The sequence below is a fragment of the Belonocnema kinseyi genome, chromosome 6 (genome assembly GCF_010883055.1).
Source record: "Belonocnema kinseyi isolate 2016_QV_RU_SX_M_011 chromosome 6, B_treatae_v1, whole genome shotgun sequence".
NCBI lineage: Eukaryota > Metazoa > Arthropoda > Insecta > Hymenoptera > Cynipidae > Belonocnema > Belonocnema kinseyi.
Window position 1 is genome coordinate 145,019,056 of NC_046662.1, and position 18,870 is coordinate 145,037,925.

General features: G+C 34.7%; 1 protein-coding gene across 7 annotated transcripts in view; it reads left to right on the top strand.

Moving 5' to 3' along the window:
* Positions 1-18,870, top strand: part of LOC117175653 (diphthine--ammonia ligase) — a 266,248-nt gene that overhangs the window by 18,153 nt on the left and 229,225 nt on the right. For all 7 annotated transcript variants that reach the window (XM_033365366.1, XM_033365368.1, XM_033365370.1 and 4 more), the window contains exons 2-4: positions 10,745-10,906; positions 11,117-11,301; positions 14,866-14,939. In XM_033365366.1, coding sequence (XP_033221257.1) covers positions 10,792-10,906; positions 11,117-11,301; positions 14,866-14,939 — 374 coding nt within the window. In that variant the 5' untranslated portion in view covers positions 10,745-10,791. The remainder of the gene's footprint in view (positions 1-10,744; positions 10,907-11,116; positions 11,302-14,865; positions 14,940-18,870) is intronic.

Sequence of the window (18,870 nt, forward strand, 5' to 3'; positions counted from 1 at the left end):
AATCAGATAATCTATACTTTGGTTCGATCAAGAATGTTTAGAAACTAAAAAGTTTAAACACATATTAAAAGAGTGTAGAGATAAAAGCGTGCCCCAGGTAAAATATTAAATTACACTAACTTTTAAAAAAAGATCATGAAAATTGGTTAGAAAAGAAGAAAAAACAATACAGAAAATCTACACTTGACTCGCTGGCACGACTATTTTATATCGATCTTTCCCCCTCGAAGAACCTCACTGAGAATCGGGTGTACTACATAAGAAAGCTTTTTAACAAAAATTTGTGTAAGGGTAATGTTCCCAAGTCTTCGGCTCAAATAAATGTGAGAGTGATTTACAAAAAAGGAAATAAAATGGATCTATATAATCACAGCTTTGATTAAATGCATTACAAAAATTTTTAGAGAGGGATGAGGAGGAAGGGGGAGGGTTGTCAAAATTTCACGTCATCCATGAGTGGTTGAGGGGGATTGGTGAAAAAATGGTGAAAAATTCTCTACGTGGTATATGAATGGCCCCTTATATTTCTGGGTATTTCTCTATACATATTTTCTACAAATACCTGATCCGCACGTAATCTTCCTGACATAAATCATTATTAGACTTACCAGATATTTTCTTCTGCTATTTTTAATACCTTTCGAATAGGTGTTTCTTTTACATACATTGCCTACGGTACTTAGAAGCTGATAGCTCGTTAATTATTGAAGTTACCTTCATCATCCTTTCTATTGTATATTGGAACGATTATTGCCTTTTTTCAATTATCTAGAACGTCCTCAATTTCTGCGCATACATTCATAAACTCGCGCAACCTTTCAGTCAAACACTCATCATCTCTTTTAAGCATATCAGCAGTAATACAATCCACAGCAACAGCCTTACGATTCTTTAAGTTATTAATTCTGGCCCTAATTTCAGAGCACAGATTCTTTTAACCGGGGTTATCAATGTATCTTCTTCTATTTGGCAGCTCTGCTCCATAAATTCACTTCCTAATAATTCATTATAATAGTCCCTATAATTAGCTTTTACTCTGTCCGTATTACATACCATGTCACCCGCTCTATTTCTAATTCCGGCTAACTCTACTGCTGCTTACTTTCTTATTGTCCTTGCAGAATTTCCAAAATAATTTCTTATTTTCCTCTAAAGCGTTTCGCATTTTCTTCTCTTCTTCCGCTTTGATTTTACCTTTACTTTCTTTAACTAGTACTTTTACTTTTCTGCTCTTATTCTCATCATTATTTTCCAGTCTAATTCTCTGGTCATCGCCAAGGCCTGTAATATTCAACTTTCTTAGATACGTTTGTTTCTTTTCGTTAACGACCACGGGGATTTCTTCATTTCACCTGACCATGATTTCCTATAATATTGTACATGCGCCAGCTAGATCCTTATTTTGTATCAGCGTCTGACAAGCTGTCCTTTCTAGACGTTCGTTTATGTTAGTCGTAAACTCTATTCGCACTTCTGGTTTCTGTAAATTCTTTCCTGCTTTGTCTTTTTAGTTGTCTTTCTTCTCTATCCTCGACCTATGGTAATTTTTGAAACTAAGAGTGACCATTCCGCAAAACCATTCCATATTCAGAATCTCACATAAACCTTGTATCTCTTGCGAGCTCTCTCAGTCTTTCATCTGCAACAACAAAGAATATCATACTGTGGCTTTCACCTTTGCACCATGTGTACAAGTGTACAGTTTTTGTGCCTGAACCAATGTATTTGTAATAACGAAAGCTCTTTTTCTAAACATTAGCTATCCAATCTGTACCCGTTATTATCCTTGTTCGGATCTCAGAAATTACTTTGCACCATGTCCGTACCTTTGCTTTGCACTCCAACCCATCCATTCATGTCTCCTAGTAGAATGCTTCTTTCCCCATGATTACCACTACCTACAATATTATTTGAGTGTCTCAGAAACCGTCTTTTACTTTACTTCTTTCTCCGTGAAGCAGGGCACAGTACGCTATGATAAATATACTTCTAATTCCTACTGTCATTTTGACCCAAAAAAATCTAGGAGATAGAAATTTATGCGTCTTAGCATTCTTTTTTGCTCTCGTTCATAATCAAACCGACTCCTTCGCTATCATGTGATTCACTATCTACTCCTGAACATAGTTTGAGTCCTTTTTCTATAACTACTGTCGCATCCCTTTTTTTGTTGTTTTAAGTGCACCTAAAATATCTAGCATCCTTACGTGTATGGTTTTTCGTAACTGTCTTTACTTAATCTACCGGCTGGCGCGCCTTTGAGATTCACATGAGCGGGCGCGTACCGCAATCTGTGCGGCTGATCAAAAATTCAAATTTTTCTTTAAAATGATGGGGCTTATTGTATAGGGAACTGCTTATTCAGATAAAAAAATATCAAATAGTTGAACCTCACGATATATTTGCAAATTTGCAACACTGAGTGCCGCACTGAGTGAGGCCACACGCCCGCCGGTAGGTTAAAATGATTCGACCCTCTCGCATTTCAAACAGCCAGTCTGTTTATCGCTTGAAACTTTTCCAGGTGCATGCCTTTCGTCAAACAAAGTTTCTATCCATTCCAAGGCTACTGTATTGTTTGTATTATTTATTGTTTAAAGTATAACCCTAACTACCAACTTGATGCAAGAAATGTATTTTGCGAGTATAAGTCATGTGTAAAATAATAAGTTATTCATGATAAGGTGTTGAATCCAAAATAATTACTTGAAGAACAAAATATTGAAAAATATAAAGAGGAGGGCACTAGATTTTTGCAGTTCAGAGATATAATAGATAAGAAAATGTGTACATCTCCCTAAAGTTCTCAAAAATGTCCACCATAAATATATTTTACAATTTTTCAACATTTTCGGAAATATCCCTAGAGACCGAAACTTTTCATACAATTTTTATCAACTTCAACAAATTTCTGAAAATTTTAATAAATTTAGGGATTTTCTAACATTTTAATAAATTCCATCAAATTGCATAACTTTTCAGAATTTGTGGCAAATGGAATTTCAAACTGAATTTACTTTCATTTTAATTAATTTTCTTCATTTTGTACCGAAAATAAAATTTAAAAACAAATTTAAATAAATACAGTCTTCAAACTGTATGCGAAAAAAAAATGAGAGGGTTATGAGTTCCTTTTTGACAGACTGACTTCGTTGCCAATCCCTTCTTAACTGATCGATTTGGAAGAAAACATGTGATTTCTTTTATTTTTTTAACTAGATACGCTACTTTATATGAGCATCATTTCTTTACTCATTATTGTTGCACATTACCACTTCTAAATGTTCCAAATTGCGAGTATTCCATGTGCTTAGATGTCATTTGCAATTTCTATCGCGCCACATCATATCTTTATTGCAATATTGATTTATAATTATTATCGAAAATTTAGAAGTCAGAAACTCTTTCTTAGGTATAACATTGTTGGGGGTCAAAACACATTTAGGTGGAAGTTCACGTTAGCTTAGTTTGAAGTGTGTCACAGGGTGGGAGAACCGGGTTGCTTATAGCAAAATGGAGTAGAGAGGGAGAAACGATAGACATGTAGGCGTGATGATAGAGACAGATAACGATAGAGGGCGGGATCCTTTGAATTTGATTCCTGGATAGCGGAGCAAGTACCAGCAAAGAAAAAAGAGATTCATATCAATTAGTTTTCAGTACACCAAAATGAGAAAAAAGAAGGCAAGGGTAAAGTATAGGAAAACGGTAGAAAAGGAGAGATTGAGAGCGAACAACGTGAGATCGATCTTGGCGATCATCAGAAGGAAGAGAGGGGAGATGGGAAGCAGTTAAGATGAGGAAGATGTAGAGTTAAGCTTGAAAAATCCAAAAATGTTTAGATCGTCGCTGGAAAAGAATAGTTTTCTAGAGAAGGATGAGAACAATAAGGGGACAGAATGAAACATACCTGAAGCTAAAGATCCGATGGAAGAGGAAGAAGTCAGTGAAAAGCTAGAGAAAAGGATGCAGAAGTTGGAACAAAGACTAGAAATGAAGAAAGAGACTAATAAAAAGGTAGAGGAGTTAGAAGGTATGATAAAAAAAACTTCAAACCGGGAGTTTGGATTTGGGGAAATTGGGAATAAGGAAAAGGAAAGGCTGAGAAAAATAGAACAAAGAATAGAAAAGAGAGAAACGTAGAGATGGAAGAAGTACGAAGTGTAGGAAGGGAAGAGCGAAAAAAAGGGAAGAAGAACATGGGTTAAGCATAGGAGAATGCAGGTGGAAGGTATATGGTGAGATTGGGACAAGGACATGGAAGAGTGAGTAAAAAATGTGGCGACGGGAAACTAAAAGAGAAAGGAACGATAGATATAGAAACAAGAAATAGCAGGAAATAAAAAGAGATGAGAAACGAAATTAGGGAAGATTGGATGATACGCTAATAAAATACAGCAGACTTGGAAATAAAGGATAGGGAATTTATAAGAAATTTTACACAATGAGATGTGGTACAAAGATGAAGAAGAAAAAAGGCATAGCAATAGCAGGGATGGTAATGGGAGTAAGGGACGTATGTAAAGCAGTAAAGGATAAAAAAGAGATAGCAGAAGAGATAAATATGGGAGGAGAGAGGTGGAAGATAGTGGGGTTTATCTGAACGGTTATATGCAAGAGAAATCAGAGAAGATGAGAGAACTGATGGAAGAAATGAACAAGAAATTAGGCTTATAATAGGAGATTTTAATTGGAGAACGGGAGATAGAGGAAGGTAATGAGTTCGAGAGCGAGGAAGAAAATGCAAAGACAAGATACTGAATGGGGAGCGAAAAATGTTTAAAGAGCCTCGATAAGATGGGATGGTTTAACCCAAACGGGAATATGGAAGGAGAATATATACGTTTAGAAGGAAAAGGGGGGACGGTAATTGATTATGTGGTAGTGGACGACGAGGTAAGAGAAAATGTCAAGAAACTAGAGATAGGTAATTATATAGACTCGGATCACTTTACCATAATAGACATATTAGATAGAGAAAAAAGTAATTGCAATAAGGCTAAAAAGGAAGAAAACGTATGGAGATCAGGAAGAAGGAATTGATCAATGGAATGTAAAGAACAGTTACAGAAAAAGGTCAGGAATATGAAAATGGGAGAAGGAGATGTAAATGAGGAGATAGAGATGATAATAGGAGAAATAAAAAGAATGTTAGAGTGCACTATCAAAAAAGAAGTTAGTGAAGGAGGGGATAGAAGATGGATGGGATAAGCAATGCAAACAAAAAAAAAGAAGAAAGTGAGAAGGGAAATAAGAACAAGGAGGAAAGAGACAAGTATTTGAGAAAAAGATAGGAGAAAAAAGGAGTATTAATGAGTTGTGTAATCAAACAAAAGAGGAGGAAAATAAGAGGTTTAAAGAAGAGACAGAGTAGGTTAGGATGGAAAAAGAGGTTTAGAAGTTGGTAAATAGAGAGAGAAAAACAAGGAAAAGAGCAAATCAGGATATTCAGATGGTAGAATAAAAAATTATTTATGGAATGACTAGGAGGGGAGTAAGGAAAGTTAAGAAAGGAGGAAAATATATTAGAAAAACAGATGACGTGGAAATTACAAGGGAGGAAATATACAAGGTATCAGGAACAAGGAAAGATGGGAAGGAACCTGGTATAGATGGGATTCCAAATGAAGTCTAGAAATATGGGGCGACATAATTAAAGGACTGGGCTTGGATAATGTGTCATAGAGTATCGAGAGGAGAGGGGTGGTCAGAGTTATGTAAGGAAGGAGTAGTGGCTCCCAATGTGAAAAAAGGCCATGGGCAGGAGTTTAAAGATTATGGAGCATTGTAACTAATTAAAACATTGCATAAAGTATATGTGATTGTTTTATTGGAGATGCTAAAGAAAGAAGTTGAGGAAAAAAGGATATAACCACCGACTCAGACAGGGTTTATAAAAGAGATGGGGGCAATATATATGCTCTGAACTATGCAGTAAAGAAGAGGATTAAAAGGAAAAAAGGGCAACCATAGCAAGTTATGGTGAAAAGGGGGAAAATATAGGGATAGGGATAGTTTCTGGTTGGTGAGACTTGGAAGAAGAAATGAAGAGAAAATGATTGGGAGGAGTCAGGATAGGGAACGAAAATATGTGTACACTGGCATAAGCGGACGGTATAGTGTTGACGGTAGAGGATGAAGGGAAAAAGTTGAATTTAAATGCGGAGAAGATAAAGATAATCAGGTTTAGAAAAGGCGGTTGAAAAAAGAAATAATGGATGGGGATATGGAAGGGAATAAAATTAGAAGAAGTAAAAGACTTTTAATATCTGGGATATACCTTGCAAACTAATAGAGACCGTAGAGCTCATATAATAGAAAGGATACACAAAGAACCAGGGATAATGAAACATATAGGGAACAGGAAAATGAATTTAAAAAAAAATTGGAGAAGGAAAATAAATTGAAAGAAAGGAAAGAGATTGAAAGTTTACAAGAAAGGTATATAAGGTAGAGGTTATGGTAGAATTAAAGATGTTACTGAAAATGGCCCATCTTCCCCCACCCTTTAGATAGGTACCAAACGGTAGATTTTTATTTGATGATGAAAGTTCATAAGAGCGTTGACCCGCTAAAATGTAGCCTTCTAGAAGTTTTCGGCTCAAAGATGCCGTCCTGTCTAAACTTTAGATGATGGTCACTCGTCATCCGAGAGCTTTGCGACAACACATATATTATTTAACTCGGCTGATTTAGGTTTAATTCTCCCTTGGAACTTTCCATACCCAAGATAACATATGAGGGTCATTATACATATAGGCACACCAGCCTACTTGTTTTACTTCCCTTTTTACAGTGAGTGTAATAGCAAATAATGGCGAATGAGATAGGTCGTATATCCCAAAAACTCATATAGATTTTTTAAAGCTTACACTCATCTTGCGTTACTGTGCCGGTCTCGGGTTTGGTCGGCACGGTCACGTGCGATATTATATGTCAACGGCCAGGATTGTATATATAGTCTCTGAACCCGGTAACGTATATGCCCAGAGAGTCGCGATGTAAACTACTATTGCTATGGCACAGAAAAAATTAGGAATCCATCAGAATAAGATATTTGGAACAAGGAACATTTATTCGGAAAGAAATCGGAAGCGTCCAGAACGAAGTACAGACACAGCTGTCATTTAAAAAAAAAATGAGCTCCCTCATCTCGACGCCTAACAAATTTGTATTTACAAAACTTTTAGAAAAATAACACCTTTCGAATGGCTTTTATCCTGATTCCATAAAGTAAAAATTTAATTAATTATTTCATTTGCTTACGAGAAAGAAATATACCATCTTCTAAGAGTGGCAAGGGGCATATGTTGTGCATGTTTCAAACGTTTTTCTTAATTATTGCAAGAACAATTGAGCTGCCGGATCGAAGAAGGGCACAGAAACTTATTTCTCTGGGTGCGGGAAGACCCCTGGAGGCTTTCAGAAACATTTTTGAATTTTAATTTTTAAAAACTATATCTAGGTGTAGAATTTCAGTGCGAACCCCCCCCCCCCCGCGTAAAAAGTTGTAGCTTTGTTAGTTTTCTAATTAAATCCAAAAAACTGGGTTTTTTGTAAAATTTAATTTTTATTCCCTTTTCACTTCATCTCGTGCTCAGTCAGTCAGTTTTAAGGATTTTTCTATAAAATTTTCAGCGAATGTAGTTTGAAATATCCTTCAACTGATAGAGCACAAGTAATTCAAAAATTTATTTTAAAAAAATTGTTGTCAATTTTTTTCCGATGCCTGGCGCTTATCGGACTTCTCTAACTTCCAGCGTTTCGTTTATTGAGCAAATTTTGACTAAGAAACAACTTTCAGTTGCAAAATTGTTGACAACAGTATAAAGGAGTTTTCTGGAAAATTTTAGCCCAATCAAATTGATATTCAAGAAATTGTTAACGTCTAAAGTTAATGGCGGCTAAACGACTCTCGCGCGGGCTGTTGGGACAGATTCAGAAGCGATTCTTCTTGCAGTTAACCGGCGCCAAAAATTTTCGAAAATTTTGGAAACTTTTAGATATCTGAAATTATCGGTAATTTGCCAATTTTTCATAAATTTCTGAAATTTTTTGAAATTGAACCAATTTTTCATAAATTTTAGTAAATTTTTGAAATTTATCAAATTATCCATACATTTTCTGAAATTTTTCAATTTCATCCAAAAAAGCTTCGGATACACTAAATTGCTATAAATTATCGGTAATTTACAAATTTAACACAAATTTCTGAAACATGTAGATAATTTTGGTAATTTTACCATAAAGTTTCAAAAAATTGGTTTTTATTGTTTCTCAAATTGAAAGTTTCCCGCATTTGTTAGAAAAAATATCGTGTGCTACAGGAGCTAAAAGTAGGTAGGTAGTTGAAACTCGTGTAAAAATTGGAGTACTTGCCATCGGATCATCTTCGGGTCGTTTCCGGCTCGTTTACAGCTCGCCTACGACTCGTCTACAAGTCCCATTTGACTCGTCTCTGGCTTGTACAGCTAACTTCACACTCGTGTGGAACTGCCTACTTTCCGCATTTGTAGCACAATATACTATTTCTATTATTGACGATTGCTTACACATACGGTCGGCACACATACGGTCGGTCCGGGGCACTATTATTTATAGGGCACCTGCACTAACAGTCCAGGCATCTGGTAGTTTGGTTTCAGAAAAAATCCTACTTGCAATGCTTTTAATGAGAAAGTTTCGTTATGGGGTCCTTTTTGACATATCAAAAATGCTAGAACAGATCAATTGCTAAATCGGGGTTTTTTTAAAAACAGTTCTGAAAGTTACTTTTGCGAGGACGGATGATTCCCATTGCATTTTAGAGTAAAATATCCAACAGAAAAAAAAATCATGAACAAAGTTTGTTGGAAAAACTTGGGTTTTCAGCGAAAAATCAATAAGTTTAAAAAAACAGTGTGTATCTTCGCGCATAATTACTTCACGGAAAAGTGTTCCACCGGTGAGTGAAACTAGATTCAATTTTCTGCAATTACAAAAAAAGAACAATAGCGTACCTATGGTAGGTTATGAGTTATGTCCCCTCAAAGTTGGCTATTTTTGCCTGTTTTTACGAGCAAAAAAGTGGACTTTAGTTTTTTTCCAAATAAATCCTATCAAGTTCAGTTTACGTTGATTGTACCAGAGGATGAAATTGCAGATCTAAAAAAAAGTATTGTAGACCTATTATTTCGGGAATTGTAAGGTTTCAAAAATTTTATTTTTTTTTCATTTTTGACTAAAAAAGAAGAAGTTGTGTTTTTGGAAAATACCTCATTTCCTATGGATCCTACCACAAACTTCCTAGAGAATAAATGAAAGTAAAGCCAATTTGGCGTAAGATAAAAAATAGTGTCGTAGCTTAAATAGGTCACGAAATATGACCTTGGAAAGTGCAATATTCATGCATAGAGGCACCTGAGCGTACCCTAAAGGAGAACTACGGTCATATATCGAAATTTTTATCCCAAATAAGTGTATATGATTGATTAATTATGTATAATGCGGGAAGCTGTTGAATAATCTCTCAAGTACTTATATTATTCCTAGTTTTTTTAGAGTTGATTACATTTGAGGTGTACATGAAGATATATAGGGAGCCGTTTAGGTCCGAACCCCGCTGGACATGTCAAAAATAGTGATGTGAAAGAATTTGATTAAATCTTAATTATTTTGTTGTAAATAGTATTTATAATGACATTTTAAAAACCTTCCGTCAGACCACCTAGTTCTGGGACAAGGCCATTTAGCTTGCCAGTCAATCTGACTGCAAATCAGAAAATCATCCATTCATGAAGACCGAGTGGAAATTTAGTGAAAAAATTACGAACTACTCCCCAGAGGGATAAAAACACTTTATATAGTTATTTTAGTTTTATTTTAAATCAAAGCCAAGGGATATATCATACTTTTTTATACCTTAAATTGTAAACAATACAACCACGTTTCAGCAGACAGCCCGTTGCATGGTCCTATTTAACTTCTGTTCCTCACTTCAGCGCCTCTTTCGGATACTCGCAAAGCTTTGGATTTTTTCTGTTTCTCTCTCTCACTCCCTCACTTACTTTCTTGGGTTGCAAATGTTGCGATGGATATTTTTCAAACCTTCCTCGAAATTTGCAGGAACGAGCGGAGCAATTGCTGCTGGTCGAGGGCAGGCATCAAATACATAATAAAAGCCAAATATAATCACACTTTTTTAAATAGTTGATCACTTTTTAACTTATATTCACTGACACATAAAAACACTGTTAAATTCCAATGAAGCAGCTTTGAGATTATACGTTATACGTAAAAATAAGAGTGACAGCAAGTAAGGACTCTACTGGCTGGCGGCAGTCTCATGTATCGGCGTGCACCATAAAATTTTTGCTCCCGCTATTACAGAGGGCGTGCGTGCAATCTTACCAATGCACAAATCTTGGGCTTTCTGCCTTAAAATTGATGCTGAAAGTAAGCACTTTCCACCGAGGTATGAAGAAAACAAATTTACTTTCTTCGCTGTTCATAACTTCAATACGAATCTATAAATTAAAAAACTTAGCTACTTAATAACTTTGGTAAGATAATTTAATTTAATTTTGTCACGATTTATGCCTATGTGAAATCCTCTATTTTAAACAAAATCGTCGTCCAAATTTTATGATTTTGGTAGTTTGGCCAAGCTACCGCTGTTGAAGTTCTTCGAAATTTTTCCCCCTTCTGCTCGACAAGTTAATATATTTGGGAGGACATTCAATTTCACACAAACTTTTTATTACAGATCCTCTAACCATTAATTGAAAGGTGAAAGTCTAACCAGATACACCCATGAGGGTTGTGGCGTTAATTAGCGGTGGGAAGGATTCTTGTTTTAGTATGATGCAGTGTGTAGCAGCTGGACATGACATTGTGGCTTTGGCGAACCTATACCCAGTTGGTGAAGGTAAAATATATCTTTCATATATAATATCTGAGCATGTCCTCGCATCTATAAAAAAAGATTGCCGTATCTAATATTCAAACAGATTTTGCCTTAAAACTTGACGCTACATAGCAATTCTAAGGTGAAGTACAGTTTCAGCTTACAAATATTTAGGTACTTTTTAAGCATTGGAAGGTATGTTTTGATTTCTGATTGAATTAATTGATTTAGATGAACTCGACTCATTCATGTTTCAAACTGTCGGTCATCAGGGTGTACAGTTTATCAGCGAAGCTATTGGTTTACCTGTATACCGTGAACCTACTTTTGGAAAGTCTAAAATGCAAGAAAAAAACTATACCCCAACTGACGACGATGAAGTTGAAGATCTTTATAGACTTCTAAAGAAAGTAAAGGTAAATTAAAACTAAACAGTATGCCAGCTCAGTAAGCGTACGCTACAGTAAGTATTGACTGATAAGACATTTTTCCAAAATAGCAAGTAAAAAATTTTTTGAAGTTTTCGAGAATTTTATTTAAGGTAATGTTTTTCATCTGCAATAATCATTTTTTCACAAAAAAATCTGTACACTCCCTAGATTAATATATTTTATCCCCGAACAGATCGGTTTGGTGCGACATAGTTATAAAAAATAGAACATAATTTTCCTTGTTACACCTTCTTTCAGTGGGAACTTGCGGTGGTTATGCAACCGGCCGCTAGTAGAACCGCGGTAAACCACACCTATGGCTACATCTCACGTCCGTGAGATAGATGACCACAGGGTATATATGTAACTCACTATAAAAAGCCATAAGCAAGAAGAAGAAGAAAGCTTCGTAGAACCCCGATTTACCGTGAAGGATATTAAAACCCTGTTCGAAAACTCCGGTAAACCGTAGTCCCAGTGTTGATGTTAAAAGGTCAGAAGAAAATTAACAGAAAGAAAAAGATAATGTATCTTAAAAAGTGGCAATCTACCTGTTTCGGCAATTAGTCTAATTATTCTTGCCGAGGTTCGGGTTGAAAATGCGATTATCTACTAGTTTCCATACCATCTGCGAGGTACAGTATGCGGCCCGTTTGTTAGTGACTGCTGGCTTTTATTTTCTACAAACAATGAAAATATGATATTTATTTAGAGTTATAAAATACTAAAAAACATTGCATTCTTATTTTAATGGGTGTTATGCCAAATACTGATCATGTCACTGAGAGGGAGCGGATTAAGCCTTCTCCTTTATTTCAATAAAAGATACAAATAACGCTTTAGGCGCGTTAGTTGCATCAGGTTGCGTTATCTTCGGTGGCGGCTACTACAAGCAATGCATGGAACCGTGCGTAATTTCAAGTTTTAGTGAATTCATTGTTTGTGGGAAATACATCTGAACATTTTCCTGCGCTTGCGTCGGGGCAGCGAACTCATTGGTAGCTGTTAGCGCGCAATTAAATAAGAGTAATAAAAAGGATTATTCTAATTAATATAAATAATGATTACAAATCGCACAAGAATGCGCACTACAGCGACCTTTGAGCCCGCTGCCCCGGTGCATGCGCAGAGAAAAGTTCACCAACAGTCAGATCACTGTTGCACGATGAACGGCTCTCACTTTTTACATAATGCAGTTGTCATTTGTTTCCAATGTTTGGATATCTCTAATATTTATGACAGTTTTGATAATAATAACATGACTGTCTTCGGGATATGCCTAATACGTCTTCTGGACATCCTTGGAGTGTCCTTAGGATGTCTAGTGTAGTATAAAAGATTTCCCGAGAACGTCTTATGTATTTAAAACGTCTTAACGACATATTTAGGCCATTTTACGTCCTAGCGACGTGAACTGGATTGACATTAAACATCCTAGGAGCGCCCCATGACATTCTTGTGATGTTAATTGTTTCGTGCCTGCTCGTTGAACTACTGGCATTTATTGGCTACTAGCAATAAATACAGTGGAACTTGTAATTAAGCACGTTTTCATGCATTGATTGCAGTAGCGCCCACCTAAGATGACGAAACCTGATGCAACTGACGAATTGAAAGCGTTATTTGTATCTGAGTTTTATTTAAATAGAGGAGAAGGCTTAATCCTCTTCCTTTCAATGATATGATTATTCTATGGTATCACATATATTCAAATAAAACTCATATTTTCATTTCCTGTAGAAAATGAAAGCCAGTAGTCACTAGCAAACGCGCCGCATACTGTACCTCTCGGGTGGGACCTAGACATTTCAACCGGATTCTCGGCAAGAATAATTAGTCCAATTGCCGGAAAAGGTAGATTGCCACTTTTAAAAATATATTATCTTTTTCTTTCTGGTAATTTTCTTCTGATTTTTTACTATCAACACTGGAACTCCGGTTTGCCGGAGTTTCCGGAACTGGCTTAAATAACTTCCACGGTAAATCGGGGTTCTCCGAATCTTTCTTGTTCTCCTTATTGCTTGTGGCTTCTTATAATGAGTTATATATATGCCCTGTGATCACCCATCTCTCTGCCGTGAGACGTGGCCATAGGTGCGATTTACCGCGGTTCTACTTGCTGTCATTTTCATTGTTAGATAGCAGGTTATGCCAGTTTCACCTTGCGGTGGTTGTGTAACAGAGAGATGGGTGATCACAGGCAATATTAATAACTCACTATAAGAAACCACAAGCAAATTCGAGCAAAATTGGTTAATATTTAAGGCTGCCGCAAAGCCCGTGAAGTTTCCCACTGATTTAACATTGTAAAGTCAGCTTTTTGTAAATATATGATTTAAACGTGATAATAGGATACAAATAATTTCGTGTCCCAATATACTGTTCAGAATTCGTCACAGAATACGAATCAATTATATATTTTGTGGTTGAATAATTTTAAGCCACTCTTATTTATGGGTCCTCAAAGAAAACCCCATATGTGATAAATTTGAGTTTTACGAAATATTGCGGTCTATTGACGGTTTTTAGAAGTTAAAAAAAATCATTAATCGGTAATTAGACTACCTAGTCATTTGTTAACTAATAGTCAATTGTTCAAACAATTGTTATTTGTTTAAATATTTGTTATTTTGCAGTTTACTCGCGAAATGAATGTATTTTCTAGGCTTTATGAGTTGTTTAATCAATGAAATTAGTACCTAAACACATAAAAATTTGTCGAAAATTTAGTGAGATAAAGTGTTTCACGTGCTTTTTTTTAGACAAAATATATACTTAAACCAAAACGTGATATTTAAATAATTGTACAATTATTTAAACCAATTAGTTTATTGTTATCATTGATTAAATAACGCATAAAGTCTAGAAAATATGTTCATTTCGCGAATTAATTGAAAAAATATATAAAAAATAAATACATATATATTTTTTTTTATATTTTCTTTTTCACGTCATCTTGATGCTTGCAATTTGACGACCTAATAAACACCGCTTTATGTATATTTGCTCACGCGTTTATACATAAGGTTAAAAACTGAAAAAAAAGTAATTAAAACCTCAACAGACTGTGTGTTATTCTAGGGGATATATATATTTTTTTTTTCTTTTTTTTTTGTGAAAATATGGTTGTTGTAGGTCAAAAACATTACCTAAAAAGTTTTAAAAAAAATTCAAACCTTTTTTTACTAGTTGATTTGACCGTAAAATTTCCCTGTTTTTTTTTTTTTTTTGAAAATTTTCTTACTGGTCTCCATAACATATATTTTGTTTATTTTATTCCACCAATTAATTTATATGTTACTTAGCTTATTTTTTGCATTGACCATGTTTATAGTGAGAATATCATAATCCTTTAGGATATGTTTTACTTTCAGTTTGACAATTGTATTGCTTTAAGGTTTCATCGGGTCCATTACAAAAACACGGAGAAATATAAATTCGATGCATTTGTCACAATAAAAGTAACGCAAGCGCTTAATGAAAATTTCCTGTGTTATGTTGTAAAAATATGATATAATCTGCCCAACTCATAGCAAATTTTGTTTTCAGGACTTTCAAAATATAGAAGCTGTTTTATCTGGAGCAATTTCCAGTGACTACCAGCGGATACGAGTCGAAAATGTGTAATTATTTACTTTATTTTTCGAAATACCTAATAAGTGATATTTGTCACAGAGGTTCTTTATCCGTTTGAGTATGACCAAAAAAAAACCTGTATGACAAGTGGCATTTACAAAGTTTTTCCTTTGGACAGCAGTGATTGCATTTAGCTACATTTCTTATTTCTGTTTAAAATGATATTTTCCTTGTTTGATTACCATTTTGCTTCCACATTATGACTAATTAGAAAATATATTTGCTTCTTCATAGTGCAAATCAAAATAAAAACATACACATAGGTCAGTATAATATAGTAATTCAGGAATATATATATATATATATATATATATATATAAGAATTTACCAGGGTAGTATAAATTAAATAATATAATAAAAATAAAATAGTATAAGTAAAAACAATGTGTTAATATTATGGGTCAGTCGATTCGTCTTAAATCAATAAAACTGTTCTAGTCTTGTATCAACTTTAAATTATGTGAATGAGAAAGTTTTTTCTATAAAAATCGATTTTTCAAATAATAGAAATAACCCTAACTTGCTAACACTTTGATAAATGAATTAATATTATAAGTCTTTAACTTATCCTTTATGAGGAAGCAAAAAGTTAGCTAGTTAGTTAGTCAAGCCAGTAACAGAGAAAGAGAGACGACAATGAGACCAACCGCGGGCTGGTATACAGCAGAGGAAGAGCGATTCTTTAAGACCAGGAGAAACTGCAACATCCAGGTTCTATCAGTTGTAGTATGCATAATGCAGTGAAAACTTCGGCTGACGTAAACTGTAAAACAAAACCAACGGCTGTCAATAAGGTCAAAAGACGAATGCATGAACTCAGCACAACGATAGGCTGGACAAGACAGTAAGCGTCCCGCATCCCTTACGAAAATATATGAGAGGAAAAAGATGACAAGCGTGTCATCTTTTTTTTTATCATTTTTTCCTTGTAGTTTTTTTGTGACCATAGGAATACGACAGGAAAAACTATAGGATAAACGATAGGAAAAAACAGTAAGACGACAGCCGAAAATGACATGCCCTAATAGGCCATAATTTATAATATTATCGTGCAGACGTCATACACGTCGCATGCGTAATGTGGCCAATATTTTACAAGTAAATTGAGTGTTTAATGATCTAATTTTTATTAAAGGTAAAAATGCAGCGTACATTTGAACCTAATTTTCAATCCGCGTGTGCAAACCAAATTCATGACAATTCAGCAGACCTCGAATTCACTTAGATTTAAATGTGGGTACGAATTGAACTTGTTGTTGGTATACGGATTCAAATAGATTCCAAATTGACTTGGCAGGGTGCCTAATCAGTGGTGTCAGAACGCGGATATCTCTAGCATGGGCATTAATCATTTCTGTGTATTTTTAAATTGGCACATAGCATTACATAACCTGAAAATATAAAGGAATAACTACTGCTCATGACAGAGATATCCGCGTTCTGACACCACTGTAAGTAATTCAGTCGAAGTTTAATTCGAAGTACATTTTATTTATTTGAGAGGCATGTGTCAATTGTCGAATTCCTGCCTTACTGGCATTTTTTGTGATCATACCAGTTCCACACGACATGAGATATCTAGCTAAAAGTTTGTAATATTCAGGCCAACTGTAATGCTTGCCTCGTTTGTGCATCATTTATACATTTACGCTGCATTTTTACCTTCTATAAAATCTATTCTTTTTAATCGACTTAGAAAAATATAATGGAAGCGTTTTGAGAGGAATTAAAAAATGAAGGAATGCAAAAGAAAGAATAGAAAGACAGAGAATAATGTCACTTTGAAGACGAAAAACCTGGTCCTTTTAATCGATCAGTTATAACGATAAAATAATTATATTGATTGAAATAATTTGTAGTATTGTCAAAGAACATTTTTATAGTTCTATTTAAAAATAAATTAATTTTGTTTACCTTACACAATATTATTAATTGAATTAATTATCATTTATTATATTATTTAATCTATAATCTACTTAAACAATAAAAAATATTATAATAAAAATTACTTTACTATTATGGCAGACAAAAATTTAAAATTTCTAAACTTATATTCTACAAAAACGAATAGAAACTATGCATGTGCGCTTATTTTTTGGACAGATTAGAAAGAATTAAAATAATCGAAAATAAAGCACGTAAGTATGGAATTAAAAATAACCTTGATAAAAAAATTGAAATTTCTAAAATGCATGAAATATAAGACAAGTGTCAATTGTTAAGAAAACAAAAAAGAATTGGTTTATGATATAAACCTATTCTTTCGTTGAGAACATCTCCCGATAGACAATTAGCAAATTCAAAGAATCAAAAATTGCTCACTCTCGTTTAAATCTGAAAACATGAATTTTTCTCTATTCTTCTCTTCTTACCGGGTAATTTCCGGTTGTCATCTTACTTGTCGTTTTTCTTATCGGTTTCCCTATCGTTTTCCTGTGGTCGCGAAAAAACTACAAGGAAAAATGAGAAACAAAAAAAAGATGACACGCTTGTCATTTTTTTTCTGTCATATATTTCTGTAAGGGATTCAGCTTGTGATTGACTATTTTACATCTCTCGGGTAGTTCACGCACAGGGTCCGAAAGTTCGTGCGCGAACAACGTATGCATATACAAACGTCTTATTGGACGTATTTGGTCTTCTGAAGGGTCGGTGAGCAACAAAGTATCAACAACGAACATGCTCGCCGTCTCGGTACTAATTTATTCCAGGGGTCTTCAGCGAGGGGGAATTTGACTGCAAATACTCATAAGCCACATGTCTCGTTTCCACCACCACGAATCTCTACTCAGCTACAAAGGTTCAGAGAGGTGGTTACTCACGCATCACAGAGTGGGGACTTGAGTCCCGGAGTGATGCTTAAATACCAGGGTCATTTTGCGTAACAGTTTTGACATTATTTTACTTTTAATAAACGTTTTTATGAACATCACTACGAAGAAAAATTTTCTCTACTTTTAGAATCCAAAATTACATGTACAAATTTATTTATTACAGGAAAGATGACTGATATATTAATTATTGAGCAATAAATCATACTGAAAGCAGAAAACAGAAAAAAAGCATCACATGGTGTAGAACATATATTTATGCAAATATACATAATATTATTATATTTTAATATTTCCCTTTAATTAAAGAATTGCTCAGTATTAAAATGATTAATATTAGTGCACCAGGACCTCTTAACTGCGGTATTCGTTACTACGTTTTCAGAGAGCACACAGTCACACTTGGGGTATCGACGCCTCCGTGGGCCGATTCCTTTTCAGTGCCTTACTGCTTTTCGGTACTGCATCTAATTGTCTTTTCCTTCGGCGCAGGAGCCCGCAATATGTAGGTACAACACCGCCTCGTATACCTGCTTTATACCTGCGTCGAACTTTCGTTATTCCGTACAGAGCCCCGAGTTTTACGGAGTTAAGAGGTGCTAGTGTAGCATAATTTCTAAAAGATTATATTACGTCTATTAATAGAAATAAGCACGACGTTTAAAAGGCATGTATTTATGTCTCACATGTAATTTTATTTTAAAATCTCATAAAATGAAAAAAATGGAAATGAACGGTTAATACATGGTTAATAGAACAAATGTATGCGGGGAGGCATACAGTGTATAATTTCTAGTAGATAGAGCGGTGATCAAATTTCGGAAAACAAAAACCTGGACTTAATTATGCTCGACAAATGCATTCCTTATCCTCTCTAAGAAAATAAAATGCAATCAACTCCTACCACAATAAAACCCAAAATGTCAAACTGCAAAAATATGCAAGACAAAAAATGATCAAATTTCAAAAAACCGAAAAGAGTATTCAGTTCTGCGTGAATAATGCAGTCTATTTCTACTCTAAAAAAATCGATTGAAAGGAACTGTTGGCATCTTGAAACCGAAAATGTCAAACTCGAAATATATCA